Source organism: Ahaetulla prasina, chromosome 6 (genome assembly GCF_028640845.1).
Source record: "Ahaetulla prasina isolate Xishuangbanna chromosome 6, ASM2864084v1, whole genome shotgun sequence".
NCBI classification, from domain to species: domain Eukaryota; kingdom Metazoa; phylum Chordata; class Lepidosauria; order Squamata; family Colubridae; genus Ahaetulla; species Ahaetulla prasina.
Genome location: NC_080544.1, coordinates 111,748,067 through 111,774,836, shown reverse-complemented (window position 1 = coordinate 111,774,836; position 26,770 = coordinate 111,748,067). Strand labels below are relative to the sequence as shown.

General features: G+C 47.0%; 1 protein-coding gene across 1 annotated transcript in view; it reads left to right on the top strand.

Annotated features, from left to right (window-relative positions):
* The window catches only part of LOC131201347 (maestro heat-like repeat-containing protein family member 1), a 44,678-nt gene extending 18,609 nt beyond the window's left edge, over positions 1-26,069 (top strand). Inside the window, exons 10-20 of the mRNA XM_058189167.1 lie at positions 222-407; positions 5,865-6,061; positions 7,619-7,756; positions 8,753-8,861; positions 9,644-9,784; positions 12,062-12,238; positions 17,840-17,995; positions 21,776-21,874; positions 24,440-24,545; positions 25,843-25,896; positions 26,047-26,069. Of these exons, the coding sequence (XP_058045150.1) occupies positions 222-407; positions 5,865-6,061; positions 7,619-7,756; positions 8,753-8,861; positions 9,644-9,784; positions 12,062-12,238; positions 17,840-17,995; positions 21,776-21,874; positions 24,440-24,545; positions 25,843-25,896; positions 26,047-26,069 (1,386 nt within the window). The remainder of the gene's footprint in view (positions 1-221; positions 408-5,864; positions 6,062-7,618; positions 7,757-8,752; positions 8,862-9,643; positions 9,785-12,061; positions 12,239-17,839; positions 17,996-21,775; positions 21,875-24,439; positions 24,546-25,842; positions 25,897-26,046) is intronic.
* Positions 26,070-26,770: the final 701 nt, after the last annotated feature.

Sequence of the window (26,770 nt, the reverse complement as noted above, 5' to 3'; positions counted from 1 at the left end):
AAACATCTCTGAAGAAAACAGCCAAGCTCAGAGAGCACGAAGGAAGCCAGGCTTCATCCCTGAGCTCCAAAGATCCTCTTCTTTTGAGGGTAGCATCTGGTTCTTTGGCTGGGGGGGGAGGGGAGTCTTCCTTCCCTATGAGCTACACCTGTTGAGGTGCCACCGTGTGAAACTCCAGGGTTTCCCTCCTTCCCGCTGGGCTTCTCTCCTCTTCCTTCCAGGCCACAGCTGCTCTTCAGGAGATCTTGAGGCACCCCTCCCCCGCCTGCAAAGAGGCCCTGAAGGTCATGTACCCCACCCTCTGCATCGCCCTGCTCTGCCAGATCTCCTTCACGGTGCACATCAAACCTCAGGAGATCGATTTCTATTGGAGGACTTCCATGCAGGAGAAGATCCCCACCCCTCCGGTACCTCTGAGGTGCTCTGTTTTTTTCTTTTGTTTTGTTTTTTTGCACAAGGAAATTTAGAGCATGGGGAGGGGGGGTGTTGTGTCTGCGCCCCCCGAGCCGGGCCAGAAAGTGACTTGGAAAGTGAGGGGGAAGGGCCATCAGGACTTACCTCGGGAGCACGGCTTCCCTGGCTCAGCTCCAGGAGCCAGAGGCAGGCCAGGTGGAGGAGATAACGAGGCCTCCGTCTCCTGACTCTTTCCCCCCCCAGGCCACGCCTTCAGACCCAGCTGATGGCAATCAGGCCTGGCTGGACCCTAGGTTTCGTAGGCAGGAGAGGCGAGAACAACAGAAGCAGGGGTGGGGCAGGCCTAGGAAGTGCTGAGTCATGGAGCCACACCCCACAGGATATAAAAGCAGCAAGGGCTGCTATATCACTTTGTGGCGAGTAAATCAACTGCTTAACTGGAGCTGAAGTACTGTTTGTTGACTCATCGGCGTTGAGGGAGATAACAGAGACACTTGGCAGACGCTCGCTAGTTTGCTGCCAGAGCTGATAGTGCCGGCTAATTAAGCCATCGCTCAGATGGAGGCGAGGGGAACAGAACAGGGGGAGGGACAGAGACCTTTTAATTCATATTTAAAAGCAGTCAGACTTTTGGACTTTCCTGTCCAGAAAAAGCATGGATGAAACTTTGAAATGCTTTCAGACTAGTTTAAGGGTGGTGGGGGCGGGGAAGGAAGATTAATTTGCATTTTACATTATGGAATTAATAAATTGGTTAAATAAATAAGTCAGTTTGCTGGACTTTAGGAAAAAGTGGGTGGAACGGGAATTAAATAAACAGAATAAACAGAGCCAATTTTTAAATCAATGTTTCTCAGCCTCAGTATCTTTGGCTGAGGAATTCTGGGAGTTGAAGTCCACGCATGCAGACTGAGGAATTAGTGTTAAGCTGCGATGCATCTCCCTATGGGGTGGGGGCTGTGCTCAGCCACCGGTTGCCAAATGGCACAGAAGCCCCTATTGCATATTACTCCCGAACCATGTCATCAGCTGAAAGGAATTATAGCCAGCTTGATAGGGAAGCCTTGGCTATAGTCTCCGGGGTAAAGAAATTCCATGAATATGTATTTGGTCGTGATTTCGAAATCATCACGGACCACAGACCCTTGCTAGGCCTGTTGGCAGGCGACCGCCCAACGCCCGTGGCACTCTCGCCCAGATTGACCCGATGGACTATCTTCCTAGCGGCATATTCCTACAAATTACTACACCGGCCGGGGAAGGAATTAGGGCATGCGGATGCCCTGAGCAGATGCCCGCTACCAGAGACTATCAAAGACCCCACTCCGGGGGCGCCCGTCCTGCTAATTGACTCTTTGGACTCTGGCCCAGTCACATCCAAGGAGGTGGCTCGGGCTTCGTATAAGGACATTACAATAAGGACTGTAATGGGTTGGGTACAAAGAGGGTGGCCCGCTGCGCCGGGCGAGCGTTTCAAAGAGTTTGTAAAGAAACGGGGAGAACTATCAGCTCAAGGGGGGTGCCTGCTATGGGGGGATAGAGTGGTGATCCCGGAAAAATTAAGGGAAAAGGTATTGGAGCTCCTGCATGAGGGCCATCCAGGGATCGTGAGAATGAAGGGTTTAGCAAGGAGCTATGTGTGGTGGCCCTTAATGGACACGGAGATTGCTGAAAGGGTAGGCAAATGCCAGGCCTGCCAGGAGTCCAGACCACTACCCCCAACAGCCCCGATTTGGGAGTGGGAGAAACCCCAGGGTCCCTGGTCTAGGATCCATATCGACTTTGAATAGAATAGAATAGAATTTTATTGGCCAAGTGTGATTGGACACACAAGGAATTTGTCTTGGTGCATGTGCTCTCAGTGTACATAAAAGAAAAGATACGTTCATCAAGGTACAACATTTACAACACAATTGATGGTCAATATATCAATATAAATCGTAAGGATTGCCAGCAACAAGTTATAGTCATACAGTCATAAGTGGAAAGAGATTGGTGATGGGAACTATGAAACGATTAATAGTAGTGCAGATTCAGTAAATAGTTTGACAGTGTTGATGGAATTATTTGTTTAGCAGAGTGATGGCGTTTGGGAAGAAACTGTTCTTGTGTCTAGTTGTTCTGGTGTGCAGTGCTCTATAGCGTCGTTTTGAGGGTAGGAGTTGAAACAGTTTATGTCCAGGATGCGAGGGATCTGCAAATATTTTCACGGCTCTCTTCTTGATTCGTGCAGTATACAGGTCCTCAATGGAAGGCAAGTTGGTAGCAATTATTTTTTCTGCAGTTCTAATTATCCTCTGAAGTCTGTGTTTTTCTTGTTGGGTTGCAGAACCGAACCAGACAGTTATAGAGGTGCAAATGACAGACTCAATAATTCCTCTGTAGAACTGGATCAGCAGCTCCTTGGGCAGTTTGAGCTTACTGAGTTGGCGCAGAAAGAACATTCTTTGTTGTCCTTTTTTAATGATGTTTTTGATGTTAGCTGTCCATTTGAGATCTTGTGATATGATTTGCCGGCCCCTTCCACGGCCAAACCTTCTTGGTAATAGTCGATGCCTACTCCAAATGGCTGGAAATCATTCTCATGAGATCCATGACAGCCGAGGCCGTGATTTCAGTCCTACGGCACCTATTCGTAACCCACGGGTTGCCCGACACGTTAGTCTCCAATAACGGCCCGCAATTCACGGCAACCCAGTTTGAGGGGTACTTGGCAGAGGAGGGCATCCGGCATGTCCTCTCGGCGCCTTTCCACCCTGCGACGAACGGCCTTGCAGAACGTTTCGTTCGGAGCGCAAAGGAAGCATTATCCAGAATCAGGCCAGGCGACTGGCAAACAAAAATCGATGCCTTCCTAGCCGTCCAACACAGGACCCCCTGTGTAACCACTGGCCGAAGCCCGGCAGAGCTATTGATGGGTCGAAAGCTCAGGTGCCCGCTAGACCGCTTAAAGCCAAACTACACACCAGACGGTTACAAAGGGACACAGGGTAAAACAAGAGGGATGGCAGTAGGCGACTTAGTATGGGCACACAACTACGGCGAGGGTCCAAACTGGGTAACAGGAAAAATCCTAGAGATAACAGGACCCAAATCATACCTAGTAGAGATAGAGGATGGCCGGGTATGGAAGCGACACATAGACCAAATAAGGAAGTGAATAACCGGTAAATCAGAAACAGACAAAACAGGCCCTGACTACCAAATGTTTGAATATACAACTGACTCAAACCCGGGGCAAACGCGGGACTTATCTGAATTCCAAGAGGTCCAGCGACACCAACCGGCTCCTCCGGAAGACAGCAGGGACGACTCTGCAAATAATCCAGGGCCGGATGGCCTGGAGGAGGAGCTGAGAGAAACAGGCAGTCCCTCCGGTCAGCTCGACTCACTCCCAGGAAATGAATTGCGCAGGTCCGAAAGAGTCAGGAGACGCCCAGTCTACTTGCGTGATTACGTAGCAAAATAAGTTGCTAATTTTATGTAAATGTTGGTAAAGTGTTTTCTGGGAGGGAAGGAGTGTAATGTATCTTTAAAAGTTTTGGAGGGAAAACTGAGCGGGAAAAAAGCACGTTGCTGATTGGTTGAAGCCACCGGCTAAACTGTATATAAGGAGAGGTTTTTCCCGGCACTGGTTGCTGGGTTCACCATATAGTAAAGAGCTGTTGTCACTATCCTGGTCTCCTGCCTCGTTATTGCCCGAATTTAACAGCACCTGAAGGCCAGACAAGGAATGATGGATGGAAACTGATCAAGGAGCGATTCAACCTAGAAATAAGGAGAATTTTTTTCAGACAGTGAGAACCATCAAGCAACTGAACAGAAGTTGCCTTCGGAAGTTGTGGGAACTTCATCACTGGAAGCTTTCAGAAATGGTGTAGGGTCTCTTGGTTGGGCGCGGGGTTGGACTAGATGACCTACAAGGTCCCTTATAACTCTGTTAATCTGTCTCTTATGAAATTGCCAGGGCCGCGGTGTGGCTCAGGCTGTAAGAAGCCTGTTATTAAACACAGCTGCTTGCAATTACTGCAGGCTCGAGTCCCACCAGGCCCAAGGTTGACTCAGCCTTCCATCCTTTATAAGGTAGGTAAAATGAGGACCCAGATTGTTGGGGGGGCAATAAGTTGACTTTGTATATAAATATACAAATAGGATGAAGACTATTGCTTGACATAGTGTAAGCCGCCCTGAGTCTTCGGAGAAGGGCGGGATATAAATGTAAATAAATAAAATTAAATAATAAATAAATAATCAAGTTAGCAAAACTTTGGTCCTCTTGCATTGGGCACAGAGGCAGACAAAGATTTATTTTTGCCTCATTGCACTCTTTAACGGTCAATATAGGTAGTCTTCGATGTACAACAGTTCATTTAGTGACCGTTCAATGTTACAAACAGCGCTGAAAAATAGGACTGAGGACCGTTTTTCCCATCTGGTTCTTCGTGCTCACTGAGCTGGGTTGTTTTCTGGTAGACATTTCATGACCCAACTGGAGAACATCATTAGTGCTATGGATGCAGATAGTGAGCACTGATGATGTTGTCTAGTTCGGTCATGAGATGTCTACAAGAAAACACCCCAGACTTTTTTGTTGTTGCTGTTGCTGTTGCTGTTGCTGTTGCTCTTCTTCTTCTTCTTCTCCTTCTTCCTCTCCTTCTCCTCCTCCTTTTCCTCATCTTCCTTTTCCTTTTCCTCCTCTTCCTTTCTTCTTCTTCTTCTTCTTCTTCTTCTTCTTCTTCTTCTTCTTCTTCTTCTTCTTCTTCTTCTTCTTCTTCTTCTTCTTCTTCTTCTTCTTCTTCTCCTCCTCCTCCTCCTCCTCCTCCTCCTCCTCCTTGTCTTTCTCCTTCTTCTCCTCCTCCTCCTCCTTCTTCCTCTTCTTCTCTTTCTCCTTCTTCTTCCTCTCCTTCTCCTCCTTCTTTTCCTCCTCCTCCTCCTCCTCTTTCTTTTCCCGCTTCTTCCTCTTCTTCTTCTTCTTCCTCCTCCTCCTCCTGCTCCTCCTGCTCCTGCTCCTGCTCCTCCTCCTCCTCCTCCTTCCTCTTCTCTTTCTCCTTCTTCTTCCTCTCCTTCTCCTCCTCCTCCTCCTCCTCTTCTTCTTCTTCTCGTTCTCCTTCTTCTTCTTCTCCTTCTCCTTTTCCTCCTCCTCCCTCCTTCTTCTTCCTCTTCCTCTTCCTCTTCTTCTGCTTCTCCTCCTCCTCCTCCTCCTCCTCCTCCTCCTTAGCTGGGTCATAAAACATCTCTGAAGAAAACAGCCAAGCTCAGAGAGCACGAAGGAAGCCAGGCTTCATCCCTGAGCTCCAGAGATCCTCTTCTTTTGAGGGTAGCATCTGGTTCTTTGGCTGGGGGGGGAGGAGGAGTCTTCCTTCCCTGTGAGCTACACCTGTTGAGGTGCCACCGTGTGAAACTCCAGGGTTTCCCTCCTTCCCGCTGGGCTTCTCTCCTCTTCTTTCCAGGCCACAGCTGCTCTTCAGGAGATCTTGAGGCACCCCTCCCCCGCCTGCAAAGAGGCCCTGAAGGTCATGTACCCCACCCTCTGCATCGCCCTGCTCTGCCAGATCTCCTTCACGGTGCACATCAAACCTCAGGAGATCGATTTCTATTGGAGGACTTCCATGCAGGAGAAGATCCCCACCCCTCCGGTACCTTTGAGGTGCTCTGTTTTTTTGTTTTGTTTTGTTTTTTTGCACAAGGAAATTTACAGCATGGGGAGGGGGGGTGTTGTGTCTGCGCCCCCCGAGCCGGGCCAGAAAGTGACTTGGAAAGTGAGGGGGAAGGGCCATCAGGACTTACCTCGGGAGCACGGCTTCCCTGGCTCAGCTCCAGGAGCCAGAGGCAGGCCAGGTGGAGGAGATAACGAGGCCTCCGTCTCCTGACTCTTTCCCCCCCCACGCCACGCCTTCAGACCCAGCTGATGGCAATCAGGCCTGGCTGGACCCTAGGTTTCGTAGGCAGGAGAGGCGAGAACAACAGAAGCAGGGGTGGGGCAGGCCTAGGAAGTGCTGAGTCATGGAGCCACACCCCACAGGATATAAAAGCAGCAAGGGCTGCTATATCACTTTGTGGCGAGTAAATCAACTGCTTAACTGGAGCTGAAGTACTGTTTGTTGACTCATCGGCGTTGAGGGAGATAACAGAGACACTTGGCAGACGCTCGCTAGTTTGCTGCCAGAGCTGATAGTGCCGGCTAATTAAGCCATCGCTCAGATGGAGGCGAGGGGAACAGAACAGGGGGAGGGACAGAGACCTTTTAATTCATATTTAAAAGCAGTCAGACTTTTGGACTTTCCTGTCCAGAAAAAGCATGGATGAAACTTTGAAACTCTTTCAGACCAGTTTAAGGGTCTGGCGGTGGTGGTGGGAAGGAAGATTAATTTGCATTTTACATTATGGAATTAATAAATTGGTTAAATAAATAAGTCAGTTTGCTGGACTTTAGGAAAAAGTGGGTGGAACGGGAATTAAATAAACAGAATAAACAGAGCCAATTTTTAATTTTAAGTTTCTCAGCCTCAGTATCTTTTAAGACAGGGGTCTCCAACCTTGGTCCCTTTAAGACTTGTGGTCCCTTTAAGACTTGTGGCTTTGCTGGCTGAAGGACTCTGGGAGTTGAAGTCCACAAGTCTTAAAGGGACCAAGGTTGGAGTCCCCTGTTTTAAGAGATGTGGACTTCAACTCCCAGAGTTCCTCAGCCAGCATGTACACCTCTTAAAAGTACTAAGGTTGGCAAATAGAGATTTAGAAATTGAAGCCCATGCATTCTGCCTGAGGTATTCTGGGAGTTGAAGTCCACGCATGCAGACTGAGGAATTATGGGAGTTGAAGTCCACACATGCTGGCTGAGGAATTCTGGGAGTTGAAGTCCACGCATGCAGACTGAGGAATTCTGGGAGTTGAAGTCCACACATGCTGGCTGAGGAATTCTGGGAGTTGAAGTCCACGCATGCTGGCTGAAGAATTATGGGAGTTGAAGTCCACACATGCAGGCTGAGGAACTCTGGGAGTTGAAGTCCACATATCTTAAGGTTGAAAAACACCGTTCTAAACGGGCTTCGTCTCGCCACCTGGTTGAAGCCAGGATATGGTCCAACACCTGTCATGGCTTGATTTACTCAATGAAGTCACTTTGATGATGTCCTTCTGGCTTGGTCTGGTAAAAGACTTTAAGGGGTACAGAAGGAACCTCTGACCGGGGTTCCTCTTCTTGTAGGGCAGCTCTGACGACCTTACAGACCCTCATCCGACGTGTGAGCAGCGGAGACCAAGCCCTGATTATGAATAAGCGGAGAGGATCGGAGCTCCTGTGTCACCTGGCCACCCACCAGAAAGGACTCACGGTCTTTGCCAAGTAAGCCTCCAGGTTTTTATTCCTAATAATGGAGATATTATCCACTCGGTTGTATCGGCGATTCTCTCCACTTCCCACAATTGGCGTGGTCATACTCCACTCAGTATCAAGGATGCAGCTATAGAGGTGGTCAACAGTATTAAGTACCTGGAGGTGCAGATAACTAACAATGTGTGGATCTTTAGCAAAGCGTGGAAACCAGCGTCTGCAACTCCTGCATCGGATGAGGAGAACACATCTTTCTCCTTTTGTCCTGGCCACTTTCTACAAAGGCGCAATGGAGAGCATTTTAACAAACTGCATCCCTATTTGATTTGGTGGCTGCAATGCCTCAGATAGAAAGTCCCTACAGAGAGTGGTGAGGACAGTGGAGAAGATTATAGGAAGCTCGCTTCCCGTTGTTCAGGATGCCGCTTATAAGTGCTACGCGCTTAGAGTTCAAAGCATCGTTAGAGACCCCGCACACCCACTTTACAGTCTTTTTCTGTTGCTCCCCTCTGGGAGGGGGTTTCACAGTTTTTCTAGCAGGACTACCAGATTCTGGAACAGCTTTGTTCCCTAGGCCTTGGTAAATTCACAAGATTCGTTTCTCTCACCATGTAAATGTGACCGTTCGCAGTTACATCACTGAAAAAAGTGACTTATGACCGTTTCTCACACTTACGACCCTTGCAGCATCCCCATGGTCACCTAATCAAAATTCAGAGGCTTGGCAACTGGCATGTACTCATGACAGTTGCAGGGTCCCGGGGTCACGTGATCCCCTTTTGCGAACTTCCGACAAACCAAGTCAATGGGGAAGCCGGATTCACTTAACAACCGTGCTACTAAGTTAACAACTGCAGTGATTCACTTAATAACTGTGGCGAGGAAAGTTGTAAAATAGAGCAAGTTGTTAAGTGAGTGACAGAGTTGTTAAGTGAACCTGGCATGCAATGACAAAAAGGTTAGCCGTGCATCACTGTTGCAGTCCATATTTCTCTTTCCCTACAACAGAGCTCTCGTACGAAATGAGGGGTGTGAACACATGCTGCCCTACCTCATGACAATTTTGGACAGCAAGGAAAACACCGTGCATATAATCGCAATGACGTTTTTGCTGGAGGTAAGCTTCGCGTTTGGCCGGAGGAGAAGACGCTCAGTTCTGCCTTAATGTCAGTCCTGCCTCAACTTGAACCGTTAAGAAAGAAAGATCAGTGACTCCACTTGTTTAGAAAGGTATTGTTTACTAAAGGTCAAGTAAAGTACAAGTAGCCCTCAACTGAGCCCAAAATTTATATTGGTAAGTGAGAATGTTCAGAAGACACCGATACAAATGCAACAAGACGAAGCTATCCACGTTGTTTTCCAGCAAAGAGCACAAATGCTGTTGCTGGTCTTTTAAGCCTTATGGGAGGGGCCAGTCATCTCTTGGCTCTTCTCCCGAGTTGTCCTCTCTGCTTGAGCTGCTCTTGCCTTCTGGCAGCTCTTCTCATGCGTGTATTAGGAACAGGCTTCTCCTGTTCCTCTGCCTCACTACTATCAATCTCTGGAGGCTCTGGAATCCGCACCTCACTCCCCGATGGCCCTGGCCCCACCTCAGCCTCCGATGCAGAGCCCTCATCTGGGCCTTCCCCAGCCTCCAGGACTGGCCCATGTTCTTCCTCAGCCTCATCACTGTCTGACTCCGTTGCCAGCTCCGCAGGCTGCTGGCGGACCACAGCATAAGTTCTCCTGCTTGAGCAGGAGTTTAGACTTAGACTTAAAAGACCTCCAAAGTTCCTTCCAAAACTTTTATTCTGTTCAAGTTTTGCAAAGGGCGATGCACGGTTTTGATCCTGCCTCCTTGATGTTGCCTTCAAAACTTTGGGAAAACAGGCAGGGTCATCTTTGCTTTTCCTATTCCAGCTTCTTCAGAAGAAGACCTTTGATGTGGATCTAGAAGAAGTCCTCATCCAGTATCTCCGCAAGCAGTTGAACGCAAACCAGTTCCAGCTCCGATCTCTGGCCATGGACGGTCTGCTCTCCCTCAGCACTCATCCAGAGAAGGTGTGGTGGAATGGGGCCTGGATTCCCAGGAGGGAGGGGTTGCACTCTGGAGGATCAAGAGCAGGGGTGAAATGCTCCTGGTTCAGACTGGATCGGCAGAGAGAGAGAGAGAGAGAGAGAGAGAGGGAGGGAGGGAGGGAGGGAGGGAGGGAGAGGAGAGGGAGAGGAGAGGAGAGGGAGGAGAGAGAGGAGAGAGGAGGGAGAGGGAGGGAGAGAGAGAGGGAGAGAGAGAGGAGAGAGAGGGAGAGGAGGGAGAGGGAGAGGGAGAGGAGAGAGAGAGAGGGAGAGAGAGGGAGGGAGAGAAAGACAGAGAGAGCGAGAGAGAAAGAGAGGGAGGGAAAGGAGAGGGAGAGGGAGAGGGAGGGAGGAGGGAGAGAGAGGGAGGAGGGAGAGAGAGGAGAGGAGGGAGAGGGAGGGAGAGAGGGAGGGAGAGAGGGAGGGAGGGGGAGGGAGGGAGAGAGGGAGAGAGGGAGAGAGGGAGTGGGAAAGAGGGAGACAGAGAGAGAGAGAGGGAGAAGGAGAGAGAGAGAGAGAGAGAGAGAGAGAGAGAGAGAGAGAGAGAGAGAGAGAGAGAGAGAGAGGAAGGAAGGAAGGAAGGAAGGAAGGAAGGACTACAAACCTGGCACTAGACGCCGCTTCCGAGGATAATCCAGAGCTGGAAGGGACCTGGAGGTCATCTAGTCCAACCCTGCTCCAGCAGGACATTGTTAGTGCGTTTCTGTCTTTTGATCCCCCAGTCACATAGCCACGCCCACCCAGTCGCATGACACATCCACCGCCAAGCCACAGCCACAGAATTGGTAGGAAAGAAATTTAGATTTCACCACTGATCGGGAGATCAGCACAGTTTAGATCTTTGACGGGTGTCAAACTCAATTTCATTGAGGACCGCATCAGGGCTGTGGTTGACCTTGGGGGGTCGGCGGGGCGGGACCAACTGGGTGGGTGTGGTCAACTGAGTGGGCATGGCCAGCTTGATGCCACTCCCTGGATGTGGGCAACTGGGGGCGTGGCCAAGTGGGTGGGCGTGGCCAGCTTGACGCCACTCCCCAACCTGCTGGCATGTTTCCTGTACGCATTGGGTAGAAGCGTCGTGGGCCAGCCCCTTACATTTTCCAGGATGGCCCCGCGGGCCGGATCTGACCACATCACAGGCCGGATCCGGCCCACAGGCCTTGTGTTTGATACCCCTGGTCTGGACAGTTTGTGTATGAGAATGCAGCTGAAGGCGGCTCCTCCCTAACACTTCCCAGAATCTATGTTTAATGGTGCGAGTTGTCTGCTTTACTTTGGCAAGATTCTGCCTACAGGTGAGGAACAATGCAGGTAGTCCTTGCCTTACGGCCACAATTGAGCCCAAAATTTATGTTGATAAGCCAGACACTGATATGTGAGTTTTGCACATATTTTACAACCTTTCGTCCCACAGTTGTTAAGCGAATCACTGCAGTTTTTAAGTTAGAATCATGGTTGTTAAGTGAATCTGGCTTCCCCCACTGACTTTGCTTGTCAGAAATTCGCAAAAGGTGATCACGTGACCCCAGGACACAGCAACAATGATAAATATGAACCAGTTGCTAGGCATCTGAATTTTGATCACATGACCATCAGGATGCTGCGAAGATTGTATGTGTAAAAACTGGTCCTAAATCACTTTTTTCAGTGCCATTGTAACTTTGAACAGTCACTAAATGAATGGTTATAAGTCAAGGACTTTGTTGTTAGTTGCGAAGTCGTGTCCGACCCATCGCGACCCCATGGACAGCATTCCTCCAGGTCTTCCTGTCCTCTACCATCCTCTGGAGTCCATTTAAACTCATGCCTACTGCATGAGTTTAAATGGACTACCTACAAGGACTACCTGTAGTTAATTCCAAAACCATACAGCAATAGTATTCCAGATCTGTGTATAACTTTCTTAGATCAAAATCTTATTTTGACTTTTGCTGCTTCTTGCAAATTCTTTCGAGAGCTTAAGCTTGCAATTAATTATTCTTTTATTCAAAGATGAAGATGAACTCACCCCACAAATATTTTTTTTCAAACTTGCCGTTCTGAAGGTCTCTAATAGCTTTAGGATGGTTCATAGGCAATTTCAGAAAGTGATTTGCTGGTTCTCCGAACTGCTCAAAATCTCCACTACCGGTTCTCCAGAAACCTGTTCAGAACCTGCTGGATTTCACCCCTGGTTAAGGGGTACACCTGCACCCTTGTATTTTTCCCTTGACCCTCCTTCTTAGCTGGCGGATTCCTGACTCATCCTTTTCCGTCCTCCAGGTGATAAAACTGGTACCCGCCTTGCCAGACATCTTGGCCAGGTTAAAAGACGTGAACCGAAGAATTAACGTGAAGGCCCTCAAACTTCTTCCATGCCTCCTAAAGAATTTGAGCCACGAGGAAGCGAACTTGGTGGCTTTGGACGTGGCTATTAGAATACTCCCTCTTTTCGACGATGTAAGTTGGGCCGACGACTGGACATCTCCACCTGCCAAAGGGTGCAGGATTTGGGGTGAAAGGGGGAAAACCGACATCTTTGGTAATGTGGTCGGGATTTGTGTTTTTTTCCTCAGGGTGGTCCTTTTGCCACCTTTGATGCAGTGGTGGGTTTCAAAAATTTTTCTACCGGTTCCGTGGGTGTGGCTTGGTGGGTGTGGCATGGCTTGGTGGGCGTGGCTTGGTGGGCGTGGCGTGGCTTGGTGGGCGTGGCATGGCTTGGTGGGCGTGGCAGGAAGGATATTGTAAAATCTCCATTCCCACCCCACTCCAGGGGAAGGATACTGCAAAATACTTACGGGACCGGCTGCTGTTACCCCATGCCTCCCACCGACCCGTACGCTCACACAGAGAGGGTGCCGTCCGCCAAACAATGTCGGCTGGCGGCCCCCAGGGGAAGATCCTTCTCTGTGGGGGCTCCTACTCTCTGGAACGAACTTCCCTCTGGTTTACGCCAAATACCTGACCTTCGGACCTTCCGCTGCGAATTGAAAACACATTTGTTCATTCGCGCGGGGCTGGTTTAAGTTTTTTTTCTTAAACTGTCTAGATTTTTAAATTTCAAATTCTATTTATGTTTTAAATTGGGGTTTTTAGATTTTAAATATTTTAACTTTTCGGCCAATTGTATAATAAGTTTCTTAATTCAGTTTTTAATTGTATATGGTTTATGTTTTATCCTGGCTGTACACCGCCCTGAGTCCTTCGGGAGAAGGGTGGTCTAGAAATCCAATAAATAATAATAATAATAATAATAAAATCTCCATTCCCTCCCAATCAGCTGGGACTTGAATCAATGTGGTGGGCCAGTCAGAATTTTTACTACTGGTTCTCCAAACTACTCAAAATTTCTGCTACCGGTTCTCCAGAACTGGTCAGAACCTGCTGAAACCCACCTCTGCTTTGATGTTTCCTACCTAAGCAGGGGATTGGACTAGAACAGGGGTCTCCAACCTTGGCAACTTTAAGCTTTAAACTTAAACCTTGGCAACTTTAAACTTTAATCCAGGCTTAAAGTTGCTAAGGTTGGAGACCACTGGACTAGAAGACCTCCAAGGTCCCTTCCAACTCTTGTTATTCTAAATGATGCTGGGAATTCAAATATCTCCTTCTCCTCATATGAACCAGATGGTGAATTAACAGAGTTGGAAGGGACCTTTGCAGGTCATCTAGTCCAACCCCTTGCCCAAGCAGGAGACCCTACATCTGCCTCTACCTAGGATCGAACTCACAACCTCTTGATTGTGAGGCAAGAGCGCCACCTCTAGGCCACAGTTTACCCAGGTCCAGTAGAGACGGAGAAGTTGCATCCACAACCACATACACATAGTCCTCGACTTACGACCACAACTGAGCCCAAAATTTCTGTTTTGTTAAAGTGAGACATTTCTTAAGGGAGTTTTGTCCTATTTTACAACCGTTCTTGCCATGGTTATTAATTGAATCATGTCAGATGGTCGCATGCCTCGGGGCATAGCAACGGTCATAAATATGAAGCAGTTGCCAAACATCTGGATTTTGATCGTAAGTTCACGGGGACGCTGCAAAAGTCGTAACAGTGAAAAAAGGTCATTAATCATTTTTCAATGCCGTTGTAACTTTGAACGGCCACTAAACGAACGGTTGTACGTTGAGGCCTACCTGTATAGGAAACTATGCTGGAAAACGGTAAGTTTGGGGTATGTTTCCTTTTATTCTAAATTAAATAAATCCGGTTGAAGCCTTGGCGTATCTTTCTATAATTTATAAAATCCAAGACGCTTTTTAAAAAAAAAAAAAATGACCTTCGCAATGGTTGACTTGCAGTTGAAGTTGTTAAACTTTAACACAAAAGTGTGGGGGGGGGCGAAATAAAAAACATTTTTATGGACCTCCTGCAATCCTGCCAAATTGTAGATCAAAGGTCTTGCAAAAGCATAGCACTTCGAACAGTATTGCGACTTTCTAAGTTATGATTAATTAACTCATTTATTTATTGATTGATTTAATTTATATACCGCCCTTCTCCCGAAAGACTCAGGGTGGTTCACAGCCAAATAAGAGCAAAGTTACAAAAATTAAAATCATTTAAAAAATCTAATTCAGATTAGGCCGAAACAAATAAAAACAGTAGTAAAACCATAATGTCGGCTGGCGGCCCCCAGGGGAAGAGGGTTCTCTGTGGGGGCCCCGGCTCTGTGGAACGAGCTTCCAGTGGGACTCCATCTTCTCCCAGATGTTCGGACCTTTAAACGTGAGCTCAAGACTTTCTTTTTCCACCAAGCGGGGCTGGCCTGATTGATTGATTTTAATAATTGGGGATTTTAGCGGGTTTTTAACAGGAGTTTTATCTTTGTATTTTTTCACCTAATAGTTTTAAGTATACAGCAGTTTAATTAGATTTTTAATTTTGTTATGGTATTTTAAATGGCTTTTTTGTATTATTGTCGTCTTATTTGCTGTACACCGCCCTGAGTCTTCGGAGAAGGGTGGTATAAAAATGTGAATAAATAAATAAATAAATAAATAAATAATAAAACCCACATTTAAAAGACGTTAGGCCAGCCCTGCGCGATAAAACAAGACTTAACACGATAAAATAGAATAGAATAGAATAGAATTTTATTGGCCAAGTGTGATTGGACACACAAGGAATTTGTCTTGGTGCAGATGCTCTCAGTGTACATAAAAGAAAAGATACCTTCATCAAGGTACAACATTTACAACACAATTGATAGTCAGTATATCAATATAAATCATAAGGATTGCCAGCAACAAGTTATAGTCATACAGTCATAAGTGGAAAGAGATTGGTGATGGGAACGATAAGAAGATTAATAGTAGTGCAGATTCAGTAAATAGTTTGACGGTGTTGAGGGAATTATTTGTTTAGAAAACAAGACTTAAAAGCCCTGCGCGATAAAACAAGACTTAAAACAAGACTTCAGTTACAGGACTTAATTCGTTTAGTGACTGTTCGAAGTTATGCTTCTGGACAAAAGGGACTCATGACCGTTTTTCACACTTACGACCGTTGCAGTGGTCATGCGATCATGCGGTCAAAATTCAGGCACTCGGCAACTGACTCATCCTTACAACAATTGCAATTTCCTGGGGTCATGTGATTCCCCTTTTGCGACCTTCCACAAACAAAGTTAAAGGGGTAACCACGACATGATTCGTTTAACAACAGCAATGATCCGCTTAACGACTGTGGCAAAAAAAAGGTCTTGAAATGGGACAAAACTCAACAAGTGCCTTGTCACTTGATCATTTCGGAGCTGCTGAAATCTCTCCCAAAAGTCAATTTGAGGTAGCAAAATACGCCTCCCACCATCTGGAAAACAGACCTGGGGTGATTTTTGGCTACCGTGGACTACAGGGAGTACTTAACATACAACATTTGTTTAGCAAGGGTTAAAAGTTACTATGGCCCTGGATATATACAGGGCCGGAATAGCTCAGGCTGTAAGGAGCCTGTTATTAGAACACAGTAGCCTGCAATTACTGCAGGTTCAAGCCCAGCCCAAGGTTGACTCAGCCTTCCATCCGTTATAAGGTAGGTAAAATGAGGACCCAGATTGTTGGGGGGGCAATAAGTTGACTTGGCTCAGGGGGTAGGACGTTGAGTTTGTCGATCGAAAGATCGGCAGCTCAGCGGTTCGAATCCCTGGTGCTGCCGTGTAACGGGGTGAGCTCCCGTGACTTGTCCCAGCTTCTGCCAACCTAGCAATTCGAAAGCACTTTAAAAAATGCAAGTAGAAAAAATAGGGACCACCTCTGATGGGAAGGTAACAGCGTTCCGTGCGCCTTTGGCGTTGAGTCATGCCGGCCACATGACCACGGAGACGTCTCTGGACAGCACTGGCTCTTCGGCTTTGAAACGGAGATGAGCACCACCCCCTAGAGTCGGGAACGACTAGCACGTATGTGCGAGGGGAACCTTTACTTTTACCTTTACCTATTGCCCTGGAAAAAAAATGGACTTACAACCAGCCTCCCCATGGTCATATGAATAAAATTCAGAAGAATGGCAACTGGCATGGATTTATGATGGTTGCAGCGGTCTCATAGTTGCGACCATCCCAGCTATCTTCCGATGAGCAAAATCAACAGAGGAAGCGAGGTTCGCTTAACAACTGCACAGTTCACTTAACAACCGTGTGATTCACTTAACAACGGCAGTGACTCGCTTAACAACCGTGGCAAAAGGAGCTGTAAAATCCGGCGTGGCTCACTTTAACAACCACGTTGCTGAGCCATTGAAGTTCCAGTCCCAAATTGCGGTCATAATTTTCCTCCAAAATATCCGAATTGCATTTGAATCTGATTTCTAGATTTGTAGATATCTTCGGTTTTTCAACAGTTCTCCACTTGCGGGAATCACCGAGCGGGTTGTAAGATTAATACAGGTAGTCCTCGACTTACAACAGTTCATTTAGTGACCGTTCAACATCGCTGAAAATAGTGATTTATAACTTTTTTTTTTTTTGCACACTTACGATTGTTGCAGCATCCCCAAGGTCACATGATTCAGACAGTTGGCCACTGGCTCATATTTATGACGGTTGCCGGGTCCCATGATCCCTTTTTGCGGCCTTCTGACGATCAAAGTCCATGGGGAAGTCAGATTCACTTAATGACCGTGGCAAGAAAGATTGTAAAATGGGGGTGGGGGAAACGCCACTTTTTTAGCAACTGTTTCACTAAGTAACATAAATTTTATTTATTTATTTATTTATTTTATTAGATTTTTATACCGCCCTTCTCCCGAAGACTCAGGGCGGTGTACATCCAGAAAATAAAAACTCACAATATACACATTAAAACAGAAATTTAAAACTAAGTATATTACAAAGGTGGCTGAAATTTAAAAAATTTAAAACCCTAAAATTAATAAATAACCCCAATTAAAATTTAATAAAACTTTTAAGCCAGTCCCGCTTGAATAAATAAATGCGTTTTCAGCTCACGGTGAAAAGTCCGAAGATCAGGCACTTGGCGTAAACCAGGGGGAAGTTCGTTCCAAAGCATAGGAGCTCCAACAGAGAAGGCCCTTCCCCTGGGGGCCGCCAGCCGACATTGTTTGGCAAACGGCACCCTGAGAAGACCCTCTCTGTGTGAGCGTACGGGTCGGTGGGAGGCATAGGGTAACAGCAGGCGGTCCCGTAAGTACCCAGGCCCTAAGCCATGGAGCGCTTTAAAGGTGGTGACCAAAATCTTAAAGCGCACTCAAAAGACCACAGGGAGCCAGTGCAGACTGCGCAGGAGCGGTGTTACATGGGAGCAACAAGTGGCTCCCATTATTACTCGCGCAGCTGCATTCTGGACTAGTTGCAGCCTCCGGGTGCACTTCAAGGGCAGCCCCATGTAGAGAGCATTGCAATAATCCAAACGAGAAGTGACAAGGGCATGAGTGACCGTGCATAAGGCATCCCGGTCAAGGAAGGGGCGCAACTGGCGAACCAAGCGTACTTGGTGAAAGGCCCTCCTGGAGATAGCCGCCAAATGATCATCAAATTTTGGGCTCAGTTGTGGTCGTAAGTCGAGGACTGCCTGCTTTGACGTAACCTCCTTCTACAGGCTTCCAACAAAGTGAGATTGGCCGCCGTGTCCACTTTCTCCTTCCTCTTTGACCTCGTCAAGAGAAGAGGCAAGGACCAGATGAGAGACATGGCCATCCAGAGCTTGGTGCCGCTGTTGATCCACCTGCACGACGAAAGCATCCTGGTCTCCCAGGTGGGTCGATGCGAGCACAAACCGGGTTTTAAGAAACTGAGATTCTTGGCTTATTCATTGGTTGCATGCATCTCACAGCAGCTTACCACAGTGGCCCAAAATTGTGGAAACCTTTTGGGAAAAGTGTATTTTTGAGGTTGGATGGCTGATAACACCATTTTTTTTATTTTTTTTTTGGACTTTCAAGATAATCCTATTCTACCGCTGGAATGGCCTGGGAATAGCCGAGACCTTTATTTATTTATTTATTTATTTATTATTTAAATTTGTATACCGCCCTTCTCCCGAAGGACTCAGGGCGGTGTACATCCAGAAAATAAAAACTCACAATATACACATTAAAACAGAAATTTAAAAATTTAAAACCCTAAAATTAATAAATAACCCCAATTAAAATTTGGAGATAAAACCCATTAAAACCCATAACTTAAAAAAAACTAACCCAGTCCAGCGCAGATAAATAAGTAAGTTTTGAGCTCATGTAAAGGTTCGGAGGTCCGGAAGTTGATGAAGTCCTGGGGAGTTCGTTCCAAAGCGTAGGAGCTCCACAGAGAAGGCCCTGCCCTGGGGGCCGCCAGCCGACATTGTTTGGCAAACGGCACCCTGAGGAGTCCCTCTCTGTGAGAGCGCACCTTCACCCAGTGGTGGGATTCAGCCGGTTCGCACCTATTCGGGAGAACCGGTTGTTAACTTTCTAAGCAGTTCGGAGAACCAGTTGTAGGAAGAAATCTTATTTTGGTTTTTTTCCCCCTCACTTTACAAGGCTAATCCTGTAAGGAAGGCATGAAGGAAGTATTCTGGCGTTGTTTCTAGCCTCATCTTTGTTGCCCTGCTTACAGAAACTGCCTCTCTGGTTAAACCCTTAGTACAGTGTAACAGCTAAGCGAAGTGCCCATCGACATCAGTGACGTTGAGTGGGCCACGCCCACATGGTCACATGATCACCAAGCCACGCCTACCCAGCTGGTCATTAGGGCAGAGAACCGGTTGTTAGATTATTTGAATCCCACCACTGCCTTCACCCAATTGAAAATCTAGGGAGCTGACTAAAGAAACTTGTTAGTCAGAAGTGACCCAGCAATTAAACCAGAATCAGAATAGAGCTGGAAGGGACCTTGGAGGTCTTCTAGTCCAACCCCCTGCTCAAGCAGTGTTGTGACGCCAGCCCCTGAACCTGGTCCCATGCCCGAAAGTGACTCCGAGAGTGAGGGGGAAGGGCCGGTAAGGCTTACCTCAGGAGCACCGATGTCTTTGGTTCAGCTCCAGGAGCAAGAACCAGACCAGTTGGAGGACATAATGAGGACGTCATCCCTAATTCCTCCCTTCCCCAGGCTACGCCTTTAGACCCAGCTGATAATAATAATAATCAAGCTTGGATTGACCTGCACTTCAGAAGATTAGAGAGGCGGCGTCATCAAAAGGAAGGGTGGGACAGGAGCCCCACCCCACAGGATATATAAGGAGCTTTGGGACTGCTCTCACTCCACGGGAAGCAAAAGTTTAGCTGAACCGTTTCAAAAAGAGCTGAAAGTCTTGCTACGTGAGTCATTTGTTTGAACTTTGGCAGGCAGCTGCAATTTCTCTGCCAGGACTGATAAGAGCCGTGAATCCACTGGCTGAAGGCCAGCTCGTTGCTCCGAAGTGGGGAAGGAGACAGAACAAGGAGACCCTACACCGTTTCAGACAAATGGCTGTCCAGTCTCTTCTTTAAAACCTCCAGTGACAAAGCACCTACAACTTCTGTTCCACTGGTCAATTGTCCTATTAGAAGCCATCATTCAACCTTGGTTTCACATTAGAACAGCTGCAGAACTCAAAGATTTGGTTCACTCCATGGGAAGACGTTGTAAGGCCAGAATTCAGGCTAAAGTTTACGCAATTAAGTATTCACTGAATTTTTGTATATCTCGTTTCTTCTGTGGTGATAATTTTTGTATATCTTGTTTTTTCTACGTGTTTCACGTTTCTTCTTTATACTGTAACTGCTATTCTAATAGCAAACCCTTCATAAAAGTTATTGCATTGCATTCTTGATTCAATTATCTTTCCACTGATATATAGCTTTATGGTACTACTCCAAAGAAATAAAGTGGTGTTATTAGCTAGTTTTACAAAATACACTTTTTCCCAAAAGGTTTCCACAGTTTTGGCCAGTGCTGTAGATAATTCAAAAAAAGATTCTATTAATCCAAAAGACACAGGAACAACTTCTCTATGTCCATCTAGCAGTTTGGACCAAATTCTGCCTGATCTGGTTAATAGAGTGGTGTCAAATTCAAGGCCCATTGGCTGGATTGGGCCCACGGTGTGCTTAAATCTGGCCCATGGGGCAGTGGTGAAATTCAAATTTTTTAATACTGGTTCTGTGGGCATGGCTTGGTGAGCATGGCTTGGTAGCGTGGCAGGGGAAGGATATTGCAAAATCTCCATTCCCTCCCCATTCCTGGGGGAAGGATATTGCAAAATCCCCATTCCCTCCCCACTCTGGGGCCAGCCACAGGTGGTATTTGCTGGTTCTCCGAACTGCTTGCCATGGGGCTGCTGTGGAAACAGAAGGAAGGAAGGAAGGAAGGAAGGAAGGAAGGAAGGAAGGAAGGAAGGAAGGAAGGAAGGAAGAAAGAAAGATAAAGAAAGAAAGAAAAGAAGAAGAAGAAAGAAGGAAGGAAGGAAGGAAGGAGAAGGAAGAAAAGAAGGAAGAAAGAAAGAAAGAAAGAAAGAAAAGTGAAAGAAAGAAAGAGGAAGGAAGGAAGGAAGGAAGGAAGGAAGGAAGGAAGGAAGGAAGGAAGGAAGGAGGAGAAGAAGGAAGGAAGGAAGGGAAGGAAGGAAGGAAGGGGAAGGAGGAGGAGGAGAAGGAAGGAAGGAAGGAAGGAAGGAAGGAAGGAAGGAAAGAAATGAAGGAAGGAGGGAGGGAGAAGGAAGGAAAGGGAAGGAAGGAAGGAAAGAAGGAAGAGAGGAGGAGAAAGAAAGAAAGAGAAAGAAGAAAGAGAAGAGAAAGAAAAGAAAGAGAAAGAGAAAGAAAGAAAGAAAGGGGGAAGGGAGGGAGGGAGAAGGAAAGAAAGAGAAGGGAAGGGAGGGAAAGAAGAAAGGAGATTATAATGAGAGTGAGGGAGGGTCTGAGGGAAGTCCTGCTTTATTTATTTATTTATTTATTTATTTATTTATTTATTTATTTATTTATTTATTTATTTATTTATTTATTTATTTATTTATTTATTTATTTATTTATTTATTTATTTAGGACTCAGGGCGGTTCACAGCCAATAAAAATACAAAAATACATAGAACGCAAGTTAAAAAACAGTATAAAAAACTGATTCAATTTATGGCCTAAAAAGACTAAAATAAGAACAAAACCCCATTTAAAAACTGCATTTAAGCTAGCCCTGCGCGCTGAAACAGAAGCGTCTTCAGCTCGCGGCGGAAGGTCCGGAGGTCGGGGAGTTGACGAAGCGCCGGAGGCAGCTCATTCCAGAGGGCAGGAGCCCCCACAGAGAAGGCCCCCCCCGTGGGGGTCACCAGCCGACATTGTTTGGCCGACGGTACCCGGAGGAGGCCCTCCCTGTGGGAGCGCACAGGTTGATGGGAGGCTACTGGTGGCAGCAGGCGGTCCCGTAAGTAACCCGGTCCTATCCCATTGAGCTGGCCACACACCCCCGGCCATGCCCCCTGCCCCCCCGCAAGGTCAAACACAACCCTGATGGGCCTTCAATGAAACTGAGTTTGACCCCCGTGTTAATCTCTTTAGCCATAAATCCAAGCTTTCATTCCTTCCTTCTGCAGGCCTGCTGGGTGGCTCTCAAGAGAATTGATAAGTTTCTGAAGTCCTTCCTTCAATTTTCCATCGCTGAAACTGACCCTTGGAATTATAGCACCTGGATGGTGAGTAAATCTGTTTTGTGGCTGTAGCTACAGTCGTGGCCAAAATTGCAGAAACCTTTTGGAAAAAGTGTGTTTTTGAGGTTTGATGGCTAATAACACCAATTTTGGGGGGACTTTCAAGATAGTCCTATTCCACTGCTGGAATGGCCTGGGAATAGCCCAGACCTCTTAACCCAATGGAAAATCTATGGAGCTGACTAAAGAAACTGGTTAGTCAGAAGTGACCCAGCAATAAAATCCAGTTAATAGAAGCCATCATTCAATCTTGGTTTCACATTAGAACAGCTGCAGGACTACAAGAGTTGGTTCACTCCATGGGAAGACGTTGTAAAGCCGTCATTCATGCTAAAGGTGACCCAACGAAGTATTAACTGATATGGGGATAATTTTTGTATATCTCGTTTTTTCCATGGGGATAATTTTTGCATATCTCATTTTTTCTACGTGTTTCCCTTTTCTTCTTTATCCTGTAACTGCTATTCTAATAGCAAATCCTTCCTAAAAGTTATTGCATTGCATTCTTGATTCAATTATCTTTCCATTGATATATAATTTCAAAGTGGTGTTATTAGCTAGTTTTAAAAAAGACACTTTACCCAAAAGGTTTCCACAATTTTGGCCACTACAGTAGATAAATTTTGGGGGCCTCAAAGCCCGACAACGACACAGAGAATAACTTCAGGGTATACGACTTACGACCACATCCGAGCCCAAAATTTTCATGGATAAGCAAGCCTGTTGCTAAGGGAGTCATGTCCCGTTTTGCGACCTGCCTGCCACGGTTGTTAAATCGAACCACGGAAGCTGTTCAGTGAATCATGCGGTGTTTAAGCAAATCTGGCTTTCTCCATTGGCTTTGCTTGTGACAAACTCCCAGAGAAGGTTGCAAATCCAATCAATTTAAGATGCTGCGACCGTCTTAAATACATGTCAGTGGCCAAGCATGCAATATTTTGATCATATGAGGCGGGGAACGCTGCCACCCTCACAAGTGTGAAAACTGGTCATAAGTCACTTCTTACCGTGTTTAAATGGTCATTAAACGAACGTTTGTTAGGCAAGGAATGCCTGCCGTTTCTGTACAGGTAGTCCTCGACTTACGACCACAGTTGAGCCCAAAATTGGGGTTGCTTGTAAATTGCTTACAAATTGTTGCTTACAAATTGTTTGTAAAGTGAGATTTGCTCCGTTTCACGGCCTTTCCTGTTGTTGTTGTTAAGTGGTAAGTCGGTCGTTAAGTGACTCTGCTTGTCAGTAGGTCGCAAAAGGGGATCACGTGACCCCCGGAACGCTGCAACGGTTATAAGTACGAACCCGTTGCTGAGTCTCTGGATTTTGATCACGTGACCATGAGGATGCTACAAAGGTCGTAACTGCGAAAAACGGGCGTAAGTCACTTTACTCGGTGCCGTTGTCACTTTGAACGGCCACTGAACGAACCGTTGTAAGTCGAGGACTCCCTGTAACTGTTGTAACTTTAAATCGCCATCAAACGAAGGATTGTAAGTCAAGGACCACCCGCAGTTTCTGTATTGTTATCGCGCACAGACAGAATCTTGCCAGGCGAAAGCAGTTCTCTGCATAACTCTTGTCGTGTCCCACTCCCCCTCCGACGACCAGGTCCAGGAAGTCCGTATCAAACGTGGCAACGAAGCCTCTACAGCTTTGCCAAATTCCTTCCAGGTTTCTCAGGGCAGGCAGGAGTCCAAGATGTGACTTCAGCAAACTAGATGAGACTTTGCTTGACTCAAGGTTGGAATGCCACAAGCAGGTCCTTTATATAGGCTGTGGGGTGTGGCTCCATGACTCAGCATTTATCCAGGCCTGCCCCTCCCTTCCTTCTGCTGGCGTCGCCTCTCAGATCTCCGGAAGCGAGGATCCTCCCACTGTGAATTCTCTTCAGCTGGATCTGCTGTCGGTAATTCCAGCACGTGGCTGGCTCCCTGCTCACACGCTGTAGGAGTGAGGTTTGTTTGTTCATTCCTGACATCCTGTCCAGGCATGGGGCCAGGGCCGGGGGCTGGAGGCATGACAGGCCGTTCATCTTCATTATCAGACTCCGAGTCTGATAACAGGCCCGGGTGTAGACAGGAGGGGCCTGGCTGAGGAGAGGAGGGAGGACGAGGCACAACAACTCTATATATATATAGGTAGGCAAGAAGAGAGCAAAAGCAGAACCTGCCTAGCAGCTTACAGGTGTGTGTATAGTGACCCTGTGACACTGCAACCGTCATAAAGGTGAGTCAGCGGTCAAGCATCCGAATGTAAATCACGTGATCCTGGGGATGCTGCAACGGTCGTAAGTGTGAAAAACGGTCCTGACTAAGTCCCTTTTTTCAAGTGCTGTTGTAACTTTGATCGGTCGCTGAACGAACTGTTGTGAGTCACGGACAGAATAACTGAATAGGGACCTTGGAAGGTCATCCAGCCCAACCCTCTGCTCAAGCAGGAAACCCTACCCTCTTTTGGGAAAGCGGTGGTCCGATCTCAAAGGCCTTCTCAGGGTTGGAGAAGACGACGTCCCCATCGCTCACCACCTCTTCTCCTTTTGATTTTGCTTGCTAGTTGAGACGGTACCGGGATCAAGGAGAGAGCATCTTCATGGACCAGGCGTTTGCTTTCCTGGATAACCCCCGGCCGTCTCTGCAGGAGGCGGCCATCAAAGTCTTAGGTAGGCACGATGGTTGTTATGGCTCCCCCCCACCCCCCCGACCTGGATCATTGTGGCTGGAGGCCGGACAGAGAGAGACTGGGAGAGCAGCATTCACCTGTTTCATACAGGTTAACAGAGTTGGAAGGGACCTTGTAGGTCATCTAGTCCAACCCCTCCCCCCCTCCGCCTAAGCAGACCGTACCCCATTTCTGACAGATGGCAATCCAGTCTCTTCTTGAAAGCTTCCAGGGATGGAAACTCTTGGATAAGCTAAGATAGGCTGCATCAATAGAGGGATAGAATCAAGATCACGTGAAGTGTTAATACCACTTTATAATGCCTTGGTAAGGCCACACTTGGAATCCTGCATCCAGTTTTGGTCGCCATGATGTAAAAAAGATGTTGAGACTCTAGAAAGAGTGCAGAGAAGAGCAACAAAGATGATTAGGGGACTGGAGGCTAAAAGATATGAAGAACGGTTGCAGGAACTCAGTATGCCTAGTTTAATGAAAAGAAGGACTAGGGGAGACATAATAGCAGCGTTCCAATCTCTCAGGGGCTGCCACAAAGAAGAGGGAGTCAAACTATTAGCACCTGAGGATAGAACAAGAAGCAATGGGTGGAAACTCATCGAGGAGAGAAGAAACAGAAATAGAAATAGAAACTTAGAACTAAGGAGAAATTTCTTGACAGTGAGAACAATTAATCAGTGGAACAATTTGCCTGCAGAAGTTGTGAATGCTCCAACACTGGAAATTTTTCAGAAGAGATTGGGACAACTACCTGACAGGGATGGTCTCCTGCCTTGAGCAGAGGGTTGGACTAGAAGACCTCCAAGGTCCCTTCCAACTCTTTTATTCTGTTAACTGTTGCGAGAACGGTGTATGTCTAGGGTTTCTTGCTTGAGCAAGGGGGTTGGGCTAGAAGACCTCCAAGGTCCCTTTCAACTCCATTTGTTCCATTCCAGTCTTTGGAATTGGTCTCCTTTTCTTGAGGTGGCCATTTTGTGAGAGTGCCCGCTGGTGCTGAAAGCTTGCTGATCCTAGTTTAATCCAAGAAATCTAGCAATGGCTGTTTTGTTTTTTTTCCCCTGAAGTGTTTGCCAATCTCCGCGACTTTATGAGGTGTGGACTTCAACTCCCAGAATTCCCCAGCTGGCTCGGGAATTCTGGGAGTCGAAGTCCGCACATCGTTCAGTTGCTTAAGGGTTGAGAAACGTGGGTCTAATGTCCACCTTCGTTTCATAAACGCGGCTCGGCCTTCCCAGAGTGACAGGTCTTCGCGGCCAGCAACGTCCTGAGTGTTTCTTTTCCAGAGATCATCGCCCAGGAGACAAACCGCAAATCGACGGTCAACGCCATTGCGACAGGTGAGCAAAAAAAAAGGTAACCGGGAAGTGGCTGTTTGGTGGCGTTATTGTGTGTGTGGGGGGGTGTTTCCTGACTTCTTTCTGAAAGTCATTGAGTGGGAGGCAAAAAAGGTCTCAGGGGACTTTATTGTGGGCTTGTCGGCTTCTTAGATGACAGTCCTGGGAGGTCCTGACCTGCCTCTGATTAGACTTTTGAGTTCAGGTGAAGTTGGTTAGATGCCAGTATCTTGTTGGAGAAAGGAAGTAATATTTAAATCCTCCTTCGTGGATATTAATGGTAGATTAACTTCCTCCCCTTCCTCTTCCTCTTCCTCTTCTATGCCTTCTTTTTCTTTTCCTTCTCTTTCTCCTTCCCCTTCTCCCTCTTTTTCCCATTCCCGTTCCCCTTCTTTTTCTCCTTCTCTTTCTTTCTCCTTTTCATTCTCCTTCTTTTTCCCATTCTCTTCCTCCTTCTCTCCTCCTCCCTTTCCCCCTCTCCTCCTCTTTCACGTTCTCCTTTTCCTTCTCATTCTCTTTCACATTCCCCTTCCTTTTCTCCTTCTCTTTTTTCCTCCTTTTCTTTCCCTTCTCCTCTCTTTCCCTTTCCCCTTCTCTTTCTCCTTCTCTTTCTCCTTCTCCACCTTCTCTTTCCTCTTCTCTTTCTTTTCCCCTTCTCCTCCCTTTCCCCCTCTCCTTCTCTTTCTCCTTCTCCTTTTCCTTTTCCTTGTCTTTCACATTCCCCTTCCCTTTCTCCTTCTCTTTATTTCTCCTTCTCTTTCTCCTCTTTCCCCTTCTCCTCTCTTTCCCTTTCCCCTTCCCCTTCTCTTTCTCCTTCTCCACCGTCTCTTTCCCCTTCTCTTTCTTTTCCCCTTCTTCTCTTTCTCCCTCCCTTTCT